Raw genomic sequence first — 13,173 nt, 5'->3', positions numbered from 1 at the left:
CCGCATGATCATTACACAGGTACACATTGTGCTGGGCACAATAAAAAGGCCACTCCAAAATTAGCCGTTTTGACACACAACAAAATGCCACAGATGTCTCAAGTTTTGAGGGAGCGTAAAATTGTCATGTTGACTGAAAGAATGTCAACCAGAGCTGTTGCCAGACAATTTAATGCTAATTTCTCTACCATAAGCTGACTCCAACATTGTTTTAGAGAATATGGCACTACATCCAAACCGGCCTCGCAACCGGAGACCACGTGTATGGCGTTGTGTGGGCGAGCAGTTTGCTGATGTCAATGTTGTGAACAGAGTGCCCCATGGTGGCGGTGGGGTTATGGTATGGGCAGGCATGAGCTACAGACATAGAACAATTGCATTTTATCGATGGCCATTTGAATGCACAGAGATACCATGACGAGATCCTGAGGCCCTTTAACGTGCCATTCATCTGCCGCCATCACCTCATGTTTCAGCATGATAATACATGGCCCCATGTCGCAAGGATCTGTACACAATTCCTGAGAGCTGAAAATGTCCCAGTTGTTCCATGGCCTGCATACTCACCAGACATGTCACCAATTGAGCACGTTTGGGATGCTCTGGGCCAACGTGTATGACAAAGTGTACCAGTTCCTGCCAATATCCAGCAACTTCGCACAGCCATTGAATGGGACAACATTCCACAGGCCACAATCAACAGCCTGATTAACTCTATGTGAAGGAGATGTGTTGGGCTGCATGAAACAAATTGTGGTCACACCAGATTTTTAAGGTATCTGTGACCAACGTACAAGTCACGTGGAATCCATAGATTATGGCCTAATTAATTTATTTAAATTGACTGATTTCCTTAGATTGAACTGTAACTCAGTCAAATCTTGAAATTGTTGCATGTTGCGTTTATAATACTATGAGCATAGTTATCATGTTTCATGTTGGATTTATTAACTACAGAAAGGTAAGATGTGTTTTTAATTCTGGTGCCACTCTGCACACACAAGCTTGTTCGCTAGCTAGCTCAAGCTTGTTCGCTAGCTAGCTCAAAGGATATTTAAACGTTCCTACTCCTCCTAGGTATAACTCTGTGGAACTAATTCATATAATGCATGTCATAACAAGATGCCCAGTGCTTCAAGCCTCTCTCACTCTTTCCCTAGCTGAAAATGTTCACTTGTGCCATAGGCTACACTTGTCTGTCCACCACGCATGTAAACAAATAGCTGGCCTGCTCTATCCGCACTGATTGGTGAAGTAATTGACAAATCTAAAAAACTTGACTTCACTGGTTAAAAAAAGGAACAGAAAGGAACGATATATACCAGTACTTTTTGGGGGATGGAACCGGTTCAGGACTTTATTATGTCATTGTAAATAATCATGTGTTTGCCTAGTTAAATAAAGGTTAAATAAAAAATAAAATAAACAATATTCAATGTGTTTTTTTCACCCACCTCCACCTAGGTGCCCTTTTTGTGTTGCATTGGAAAACCTGTGTTTGAAATCCACTGCTCGACTGGGGGACCTTACAGATAATTGTATGTGTGGGGTACAGAGATGAGGTAGTCATTCAAAAATCATGTTAAACACTATTATTTACTACTGTACTTAGAGACTTTCCATAAGAAAGGGGTTGAATTCTTGACTCAAGACATGCCAGCTTTTCATTTTTTGTTAAAAAAAATTATACAAACATAATTCCATTTGGATATTATTGTGTGTAGGCCAGTGACAACATCTCATTTTAAAATTCAGGCAGTAACACAGCAAAATGTGCAAAAGGTCAAAGGGTGTGAATACTTTCTGAAGGCATTGTACAGTATATGTAATGACACCCACCCTGTATTCAAAGGCATGCTGTGTTTCAACCAGTGGTGGGCACAACACAAACACCTCGGATGATGTAGAATAGGTTTGAAGCTACAACATACGCACAAACGTCAAACATAAGAGTTTATGCGTTTTAAGATAATTGAAGGTAAAAAAATGTTTTTTTATTGCAATTTTTTTAAAGACATTTTGACAACCCTGTTTGTAAGCTTTAAAATGATATCAAACTAAACCGTTGATATTTTCCAGTGATTTCCAGTGAAGGCATGGATGTCTCATGGTATGCAAAATGGGTCAACTTTGTTTTAGCGGGCCTCCCGAGTGGCGCAGCAGTCTATGGCACTGCATCGTGGCCGGGAGTCCCATAGGATGGAGGACAATTGGCCCAGCTTCGTCCAGGTTAGGGGAGGGTTTGGCCGGGGAGGGGGGGGCTTTACTTTACTTGGGTCATCGAGCTCTAGAAACTCCTTGTGGAACTCCTTCTGCAGGCTGACCCCGGTCGCCAGTTCAACTGTGTTTCCTCAGACACATGCGGTGCGGCTGGCTTCCGGGTTAATCTGGCGGGTGTTAAGGAGAGCAGTTAGGTGGGTCATGTTCCGGAGGACGCATGACTCCACCTTCGCTTCTCCCGTGCCCGTTGGAGTGTTGCAGCGATGAGATCGAAATTGCGGAGAAAAGGAGAATAAAACACACAAAATATTTGAGCTTTCAGGACAACTTCTACCATGGCAAAAATGTATGGTAAGTTTTGCTCAAATCAAAAGGGGTGTGGTTAAAAAGTGATTGAAGGGCCTCCCGAGTGGTGCAGTGGTCTAAGACACTGCATCGCAGTGCTAGATGTGCCACTAGAGATCCGCAGCCGGCCGCGACCGGGAAACCCACGGGCACAGCGTTGTCCGGGTTAGGGGAGGGTTTGGCCGGCCGGGATGTCCTTGTCCCATCGCGCTCTAGCGACTCCTGTGGTGGACAGGACGCATGCACACTAACACGGTCGCCAGGTGTACAGTGTTTCCTCCAACACCTGGCGGAGGAAACGGCTGGCTTCCAGGTTAAGTGGGGACTGTGTCAAGAAGCAGTGCAGCTTGGCTGGATCGGGTCTCGAAGGACCTACAGCTCTCGACCTTAGCCTCTAGCGAGTCCGTACGGGGGTTGCAGCAATGGGACAAGACTATAACTACCAATCAAATACCGTGAAATTGGGGAGAATAAGGGAGAAAAAATAAAATAATAAAATAAATTTAAAAAGTGATTGAAATCAAATGGAACGACACAATTGCCTTTCCTGTAATACAGTTTCCTGTGACAAATCTGTCTGAAATGTCACAACCATCATGATGACACATCCCCATTACCACTGAGTGAGTAATTCTAAATGGGTTTGGAAAAGGTCAAGTGTGAATGCGTACTTTTGCGACATTCTTGACTGAAGTTGTTGAATGAACTCAATTTAAAGTTGTGAAGTAATCAAGACGTGAAAGCCACAGCCCTTTCTATTCACCATGACTGGGTCATTTAGAAAAAGCTGCCTCGTCATTTCTAAACCATACAGGGAGAATAGGTATTCACACACAAACTGAGCCGAGATAAAGAAATCCAAGGTAATTGTCGTTTGCTTAGGCTTTATGGTTTCAATTAATGAAGCATATTGGAAACAAAGGGACCGTCCTCTTTCATAAGATAAAGACTCACAAAATATTATCTCAGAAATGAAAGTGCATCTCTGGTTTTGTACTTACTGTTTCAAAATATCAACATGTAGTGCTTAGGGCTCTGGTCAAAAGTAGTGCACTATATATATTTTTTAAATGTTTCAATTCACCTTTATTTAACCAGGTAGGCCAGTTGAGAACAAGTTCTCATTTACAACTGCAACCTGGCCAAGATAAAGCAAAGCAGTGCGGCAAAAACAACAACACAGAGTTGCACATAAACAAACGTACAGTCAATAACACAAAATAAAAATAGACAAATCTATGTACAGTGTGCAAATGTAAAAGAGTAGGGAGGTAAGGCAATAAATAGGCCATAGAGGCAAAATAATTACAATTTAACATTAATACTGGAGTGATAGATGTGCAGATGATGATGTGCAAGTAGAGATACTGGGGTGCAAAAGAGCAAGAGGGTAAGTAATAATACGGGGACGAGGTAGTTGAGTGTGCTATTTACAGATTGGCTGTGTACAGGTACAGTGGTCGGTAATCTGCTCAGACAGCTGATGCTTAAAACTAGTGAGGGAGATATAAGACTCCAGCTTTTGCACTTCGTTCCAGTCATTGGCAGCAGAGAACTGGAAGGAAAGGCTGCCAAAGGAAGTGTTGGCTTTGGGATTGACCAGTGCAATATACCCGCTGGAGCGCGTGCTACGGCCGCGTGTTTCTATGGTGACCAGTGAGTTGAGACAAGGCGGGGCTTTACCTAGCAAAGACTTATTATAGATGAAATAGACAGACTTGTCTGTAAGTTTGTTTGACTGCTCATTATTTAGAGAGTAGGTCCTTCTCTGGCTGTAGGTCCTTCTGTGGCTCAGTTGGTAGAGCATGGCGCTTGTAACGCCAGGGTAGTGGGTTCGATTCCCGGGACCACCCATACGTAGAATGTATGCACACATGACTGTAAGTCGCTTTGGATAAAAGCGTCAGCTAAATGGCATATATTATTATATTAGAGAGTAGTGCATCCCTACCACAACAAACCAATGAGATACACACAAATTGTTTTTTTTTTTAAAAAGGCCACTAAGCAGCCCTGTTGTCACTGATAACACTTCTCTCCCTCTCATTTTGAGATGATCTTTGTCATTCGGTGCTATTAAAAGCTCCATTATTATTATTATTATTATTAACATAAAACGACGACTGTGGTGTACCTTGAACATCTGCTTGACTTTCTGGCGGGGTAGGTTGACGTTGAGTTTGTGGAGGAGCTGCAGGACCTCGCTGATGCTCAGGCTGCCATCGCCGTTCTTATCCGCCTCCGCAAATGTCTGCTTCAGCCACGTACCAATCAAGCAGGTGTTGAGGATGGATAACACACATGTAAGCACAAACACAGACACGGGTACTTGCCTGTTTAAACGCCGTCTTGGTGTTCTATTAACTATCCATGGGTGTTCACATCGATTGATTGATTTATTGATTGATTAATCAATGAATCAAGTATCATCTGCAACAAATAATTGACAGCGAGGGTGGTTCAGAATATTTAGAGACGGTTAACCCGAAGCTGAATTGCGGTTCAGAGCCCAAATCGTTCTGAAACAAGCAAAACCTTTTTGATCTCTCACACAGCTCTCACTCTCTGCAGCCGAGTCTAATTGTAGCGCAAACCGTCTGTGTGCGTCTCTGATCGAGACGATGTGATAGGTGCCTCCGGCAGCCTTCACCTGCCCTTCTTTTATCAGCACATCAGCCTTGCTGACATGCCAGCACGGAAGACTGTGTGTGTGTCAGTATGTGTGTGGGGAGAGAGAAGGAACTTTAGTGTGTGTGTGTCAGTATGCGTGTGGGGAGAGAGAAGGAACTTCAGTGTGTGTGTCAGTCTGCGTGTGGGGAGAGAGAAGGAACTTCAGTGTGTGTGTCAGTCTGCATGTGGGGAGAGAGAAGGAACTTCAGTGTGTGTGTCAGTCTGCGTGTGGGGAGAGAGAAGGAACTTCAGTGTGTGTGTGTCAGTCTGCGTGTGGGGAGAGAGAAGGAACTTCAGTGTGTGTGTCAGTCTGCATGTGGGGAGAGAGAAGGAACTTCAGTGTGCGTGTCAGTCTGCATGGGAGGAGAGAGAAGGAACTTCAGTGTGCGTGTCAGTCTGCATGTGGGGAGAGCGAAGGAACTTCAGTCTGCGTGTCAGTCTGCATGTGGGGAGAGAGAAGGAACTTCAGTGTGTGTGTCAGTCTGCATGTGGGGAGAGAGAAGGAACTTCAGTGTGTGTGTCAGTCTGCGTGTGGGGAGAGAGAAGGAACTTCAGTGTGTGTGTCAGTCTGCGTGTGGGGAGAGAGAAGGAACTTCAGTGTGTGTGTCAGTCTGCGTGTGTGTCAGTGTGTGTGTCAGTCTGCATGTGGGGAGAGAGAAGGAACTTCAGTGTCAGTGTGCGTGTCAGTCTGCGTGTGGGGAGAGAGAAGGAACTTTAGTGTGTGTGTCAGTCTGCGTGTGTGTCAGTGTGTGTGTCAGTCTGCGTTATTACTTATCCACACTCAGAATCATCTTAACCAAGTATTGAAAAGTCCTCACCAAAAAATGGTATTTCAATTCTTCTCCTGCCCTGCACTGACTGAACAGAAATGTCATTGACCTGTGGGTCCTATTTATTAGGCAACGGAAGAAAACTAGCTAAACCTGTCCAATTACAAATGCTAATGCAAAACATTTTGCTAGTGTGCACTAATGAATGAGACCCGGCTGTCCAGTTACTCAACCCATTCCCAGAGACAGCCTAACATGCCCATTGCCCCGGTAAGGATATTGATCACGGGTGCGTTGCCTCTTGGCCAGGCTGTCCTCGTCGCTGATGCCCGCCACCAGATACTTGAGGCCGGTGATCCAGGTACGCGCCTCCTCGCCTGTGCTGGACACTAGATCCAGGGACTCCAAGCGCTCGCCATAATACAGGCTGAAACAGCAGTTGGGGTCGAAGCTGCCTTCAGAGTAGCGCTGGAAGATCTCAGATTGCTTACCCTCGCACACCTCTCGGATGGAGTCGATGGAGACTGGATAGAGCGAGGGCGAGAGGGAGGGAGAGAAAAGGGGAGAGAGATTGGAAATAAAGGTTAGTTCACCATCACTCTGAAAAAGTCAGGTGAAACAATGAAAAGCTGACTGTTGACGTTGAATTTGGGACCTTATATGACCCTTTTCACACCATCATGCCAACCCGAACCACACTGTTTTGGCTTAGTTATTTCCCTTTCAAAAATGGTCCTTTTCAGCACCTAAAAAATGCATAACCAGGTCCATTTCATTTAGCCCAGCTCAGTAGCGTGAAAAATCCACATGTTAAAAGAGGAACTATTCAAGGGAAACCTGATGCACTTCCAATGTAGATCATTAAAACGTAATAAAGAATCAGGAAAAGTCACTCGATGAAGCGAATCCATTTATAACCCTCATATTCATATTGAGTTTATTCCATTGGGATGGGATTTATTCTCCCCCCCCGTCTGACGTATAACGAGGCTGAAACGGCAGCCGCGGCTAAATTGCTGAGGTACAGGGAGGGATGGAAACTTAACATCGAAGTCTGAATTACGAAGCCTAGGCAATATGATACAGAAAAAATACACAACAAAAAAAACTATACCGGGCACAGAATTAGCATGCTGTGCCCGGAGAGCTACGTTATTAAGATGAAACACTAATGGCATGATAACTATATTTTACAGGAAGAAATTGCCTTGAGATGTTCAATAACATTTAGCATATTTTTTCCCCAAACGGATTTTATAATGGTATCTATAAATGGTACCTACAGTTGAAGTCGGAAGTTTTTCACAATTCCTGACATTTAAAAATTCCCTGTCTTAGGTCAGTTAGGATCACCACTTTATTTTAAGAATGTGAGGTGTCAGAATAATAGTAGAGAGAATGATTTATTTCAGCTTTTATTTCTTTCATCACATTCCCAGTGGGTCAGAAGTTCACATACACTCAATTAGTATTTGGTAGTATTGCCTTTAAATTGTTTAACTTGGGTCAAACGTTTTTGCCCACACGTGCTTTTTCAGTTCTGCCCACAAATGTTCTATAGGATTGAGGTCAGGGCTTTGTGATGGCCACTCCAAGACATTTGTGGAGTGGTTGAAAAACGAGTTTTAATGACTCTAACCTAAGCGTATGTAAAACTTCCGAATTCAACTGTATGTGGTGGCCATTTTGAGTTTACCTCAAGCCCACCCAATGTTCTGAGACAGAAAAGGTGAGAAGTGTATGCTATCATGTTGGCCTGTTTTCAGGAAGATTTGACTCAGTAACTTTTTGGGATGATCACCAAATTCGGGAGCTAATAAAATATATTCTGGCTGGTTTTGAGGTCGAGTTCTCTCTTATGTCATTATTTTATATACCAGCCCCATGGGTCGTGGAGCTGTTGAACATGCATAATTCCCACGAAAATAATAACTTGATAACCTAGAGGCCATCCAACCTGAGCAAAACAATCTGTTCTCATACAGTTAGTTCCAAAGCCTTTGTGCCTTTGATTAATGCTTGGAGGAGGTCCAGCCGATACGCTTTGATGGTTTTGATGTTTATTTGGACCCCCATTAGCTTTTGCAGCTATTCATCCAGGAGTCCACAAAAAAACAAACACACAAAACATAACAAGGACAATCGCACAAATTTAAAATAACTATATACAAAACAATACAACAACAAAAGTATAGATAATAATAATAATTCAAAATGTGTGTGTCCCGTCACAGTCCCTGCGGTTCCATGAGATGATGTTTAATCCTTTTTTAAAGGTCATTTTGCTCGAGTACTTGGAGATGGAAGGGAGTGAGCTTCTTCAATAACAATGTGTGATCAATAACATCAAGGGCTGCACTGGAATCTAACAATACAGCCCCAACTATCATCTTTTATCAATTTATTTTAACAAATCACCCGTCATCTGAGGCAGTGCAGTACAAGTTGAGTGCCCTTCTCTATACGCATGTTGAATGTCCGTAGTTGACTTGTTCTCAGAAAAATAGTATTTGTATTTGGTCAATTCCCTCCATCAGTTTACTAAGAGCAGGCAGCAAGCGGATTGGGCGGCTGTTAGAGCCAGCAAAGGGTGTTTTAGGATTTTTAGGGTGTGAAATGACTTTGGCTTCCTTCCATGCCTGTGGACACCCACACTCCTTTAGGCTTTGGTTAAATATGTAGGGGGGGCATGTTTATATAAATGAAACTCACCAACAAAAACTATAAACGAGACGTAACGACTGGAGTGCTCACAGTCACTACACAAAAACAAGATCCCACAAACTAAAGGTGGGGAAAAAGGCTGTCTAAGTATGATCCCCAATCAGAGACAACGATAGACAGCTGCCTCTGATTGGGAACTATACCCGGTCAACAAAGAAATAGAAAAACTAGAATGCCCACCCAAAATCACACCCTGACCTAACCAAATAGAGAAATAAAAAGGCTCTCTAAGGTCAGGTCGTGACATCAAGGTTGTCTATACCTGGTGGTGTATCATTCTTATAATTTATTGATTAAAAGTTTTTCAACCTCTCCCACACTAACTTGACCAAATTCAAAACAGCAATCCTTCTCTTTCATTATGCTTTATACAAAAATATGATGATTCACTCACTGTTCAATGTTGTCATTGCACTTCCTAGTTTTTTCACTACTAGTGAAATAGTCATTGAAATAAATTGGCAATATCGAAAGGTTTTGTTATAAATGACCCATCATCTTCAATGAACGATGGAGATGAATTGGGTTTTTATGACCAGTAAATAATTTAAGGTACTCAAAAGTATTTTCCCACTGTGTTTTATGTCATTTATCTTGGTTTGATAATATAGTTTCTTCTCTTTCTTAAGTTTAGTCAAAACATTTCTCAGTATGCCAACCAATCAGCTGAGCAGCCTGACTTGTTTGTCACCTCTTTTGCATAATTTCTTTGAACCATACAATTTTTTCTTTCATCATCAATCCAAAAGGGCTTTAACACTCCTCACAGTTAATTTCTTAACAAATACTTCCTGTTGGCATTCTCTCAACCAGCTTCATGAGGCAGTCACCTGGAATGCATTTCCATCCATGTGCCATGTTAAAAGTGAATTTGTGGAATTGTTTTCTTTCTTAATGTGTTTGAGCCAATCAGTTGTGTTTGTGACAAGGTAGGGGTGGTATACAGAGGATAGCCATATTTGGTAAAATACCAAGTTCATATCATGGCAAGAACAGCTAAAATAAGCAATAAGAAATGACAGTACATCATTACTTGAAGACATGAAGGTCAGTCAATCTGGAACATTTCAAGAACGTTGAACGTTTTTTTCAGGTGCAGTTGCAAAAATAATCAAGCACTATGATGAAACAGGCTCTCATGAGGACCGCCACAGGAAAGAAAGACACAGAGTTACCTCTTCTGCAGAGGATAAGTTCATTAGTTACCAGCCTCAGAAATTGCAGCCCAAATAAATGCTTCACTTCACAGAGTTCAAGGAAGAGACACATCTCAACATGTGTGAATCTGGCCTTCATGGTAACATTGCTGCAAAGAAACCACTACTAAAGGACACTAACAAGAAAAAGAGACTTGACTGGGCCAAGAAACACGGGCAATGGACATTAGGCCGGTGGAAATCTGTCTTTTGATCTTATGTGTCCAAATTTGAGATTTTTGGTTCCAAATGCTGTGTCCACCTGGTCATCAGAAGGGGAAAGGAGAAGATTAATTGTGTGTCGTCTGCATAGCAATGATAGGAGAGACCATGTGAGGTTATGACAGAGCCAAGTGACTTGGTGTATAGCGAGAATAAGAGAGGGCCTAGAACAGAGCCCTGGGGGACACCAGTGGTGAGAGCGCGTGGTGAGGAGACAGATTCTCGCCACGCCACCTGGTAGGAGCGACCTGTCAGGTAGGACGCAATCAAGCGTGGGCCGCGCCGGAGATGCCCAACTCGGAGAGGGTGGAGAGGAGGATCTGATGGTTCACAGTATCGAAGGCAGCCGATAGGTCTAGAAGGATGAGAGCAGAGGAGAGAGAGTTAGCTTTAGCAGTGCGGAGCGCCTCCGTGATACAGAGAAGAGCAGTCTCAGTTGAATGACTAGTCTTGAAACCTGACTGATTTGGATCAAGAAGGTCATTCTGAGAGAGATAGCGGTAGAGCTGGCCAAGGACGGCACGCTCAAGAGTTTTGGAGAGAAAAGAGAGAAGGGATACTGGTCTGTAGTTGTTGACATCGGAGGGATCGAGTGTAGGTTTTTTTCAGAAGGGGTGCAACTCTCGCTCTCTTGAAGACGGGAGGGACGTAGCCAGCGGTCAGGGATGAGTTGATGAGCGAGGTAAGGTAAGGGAGAAGGTCTCCGGAAATGGTCTGGAGAAGAGAGGAGGGGATAGGGTCAAGCGGGCAGGTTGTTGGGCGGCCGGCCGTCACAAGACGCGAGATTTCATCTGGAGAGAGAGGGAGAAAGAGGTCAGAGCATAGGGTAGGGCAGTGTGAGCAGAACCAGCGGTGTCGTTTGACTTAGCAAACGAGGATCGGATGTCATCGACCTTCTTTTCAAAATGGTTGACGAAGTCATCTGCAGAGAGGAGGAGGGAGGGGGGAGGATTCAGGAGGGAGGAGAAGGTGGCAAAGAGCTTCCTAGGGTTAGAGGCAGATGCTTGGAATTTAGAATGGTAGAAAGTGGCTTTAGCAGCAGAGACAGAGGAGGAAAATGTAGAGAGGAGGGAGTGAAAGGATGCCAGGTCCGCAGGGAGGCGATTTTCCTCCATTTCCGCTCGGCTGCCCGGAGCCCTGTTCTGTGAGCTCGCAATGAGTCGTCGAGCCACGGAGCGGGAGGGAGGACCGAGCCGGCCTGGAGGATAGGGGACATAGGGAGTCAAAGGATGCAGTAAGGGAGGAGAGGAGGGTTGAGGAGGCAGAATCAGGAGATAGGTTGGAGAAAGTTTGAGCAGAGGGAAGAGAAGATAGGATGGAAGAGGAGAGAGTAGCGGGGGAGAGAGAGCGAAGATTGGGACGGCGCGATACCATCCGAGTAGGGGCAGTGTGGGAAGTGTTGGATGAGAGCGAGAGGGAAAAGGATACAAGGTAGTGGTCGGAGACTTGGAGGAGTTGCAATGAGGTTAGTGGAAGAACAGCATCTAGTAAAGATGAGGTCAAGCGTATTGCCTGCCTTGTGAGTAGGGGGGAGGGTGAGAGGGTGAGGTCAAAGAGGAGAGGAGTGGAAAGAAGGAGGCAGAGAGGAATGAGTCAAAGGTAGACGTGGGGAGGTTAAAGTCGCCCAGAACTGTGAGAGGTGAGCCGTCCTCAGGAAAGGAGCTTATCAAGGCATCAAGCTCATTGATGAACTCTCCGAGGAACCTGGAGGGCGATAAATGATAAGGATGTTAAGCTTGAAAGGGCTGGTAACTGTGACAGCATGGAATTCAAAGGAGGCAATAGACAGATGGGTAAGGGAGAAAGAGAGAAAGACCACTTGGGAGAGATGAGGATCCCGGTGCCACCACCCCGCTGACCAGAAGCTCTCGGGGTGTGCGAGAACACGTGGGCGGACGAGGAGAGAGCAGTAGGAGTAGCAGTGTTATCTGTGGTGATCCATGTTTCCGTCAGTGCCAAGAAGTCAAGGGACTGGAGGAGGCATAGGCTGAGATGAACTCTGCCTTGTTGGCCGCAGATTGGCAGTTCCAGAGGCTACCAGAGACCTGGAACTCCACGTGGGTCGTGCGCTGGGACCACCAGGTTAGGGTGGTCGCGGCCACGCGGTGTGGAGCGTTTGTATGGTCTGTGCAGAGAGGAGAGAACAGGGATAGACAGACACATAGTTGACAGGCTACAGAAAAGGCTACGCTAATGCAAGGAAATTGGAATGACAAGCGGACTACACGTCTCGAATGTTCAGAAAGTTAAGCTTACGTAGCAAGAATCTTATTGACTAAAATGATTAAAATGATACAGTACTGCTAAAGTAGGCTAGCTGGCAGTAGCTGCGTTGTTGACACTACACTAATCAAGTCGTTCCGTTGAGTGTAATAATTCTACAGTGCTGCTATTCGGGGCTAGCTGGCTAGCTAGCAGTGTTGTTTACGTTACGTTGAGTTAAAGAACGACAATAGCTGGCTAGCTAACCTAGGGAATCGGTCTAGACTACACAATTATCTTTGAAACAAAGACGGCTATGCAGCTAGCCACGATCAAACAAATCAAACCGCTGCACTGCAATGAAACGAAAATGTGAAACCACCTGACCGGGTTGTTGAATTCAAAACAGCAGACGTTGGCTAGCTGTTAGCAGTTAGCTGTTGGCTAGCTAGCAGAGTCTCCTACGTTAAGGACGACAAATAGCTGGCTAGCGAACCTCAGTGAATTAAGATAATCACTCCAAGGCTACACACACTAAACTACACAATTATCTTGGAAACAAAGACAGCTATGTAGCTAGTTAACACTGAACTAATCAAGTCGTACAGTTGAGTGAATAGCACTACAGTGATGCTAATCTGTGTGCGTTAGCTAGCTCCTGGGCGAATAGCAGTGAAGGCTACGTTAGGGCGACGAAATACGATAATTATGCAATTATCTCTGATACAAGGACGGCTATGTAGCTAGCTAAGAAGAATTGCTAAGATTAGACAAATCAACCGTTGTACTCAAGCCCACCCAATGTTCTGAGACAGAAAAGGTGA

At 44.5% G+C, this 13,173-nt stretch overlaps 1 protein-coding gene across 1 annotated transcript in view; it reads right to left on the bottom strand.

The window, feature by feature from the left end:
- plch2a (phospholipase C, eta 2a) overlaps positions 1-13,173 on the bottom strand; it is a 192,219-nt gene that overhangs the window by 57,629 nt on the left and 121,417 nt on the right. Inside the window, exons 4-5 of the mRNA XM_035739474.2 lie at positions 6,286-6,529; positions 4,700-4,829 (exon numbers count right to left, since the gene is read on the bottom strand). Of these exons, the coding sequence (XP_035595367.1) occupies positions 4,700-4,829; positions 6,286-6,529 (374 nt within the window). The remainder of the gene's footprint in view (positions 1-4,699; positions 4,830-6,285; positions 6,530-13,173) is intronic.

The sequence above is a fragment of the Oncorhynchus keta genome, chromosome 27 (genome assembly GCF_023373465.1).
Source record: "Oncorhynchus keta strain PuntledgeMale-10-30-2019 chromosome 27, Oket_V2, whole genome shotgun sequence".
Classification (NCBI taxonomy): Eukaryota; Metazoa; Chordata; class Actinopteri; order Salmoniformes; family Salmonidae; genus Oncorhynchus; species Oncorhynchus keta.
This window is presented reverse-complemented; position numbering and strand designations above follow the sequence as displayed.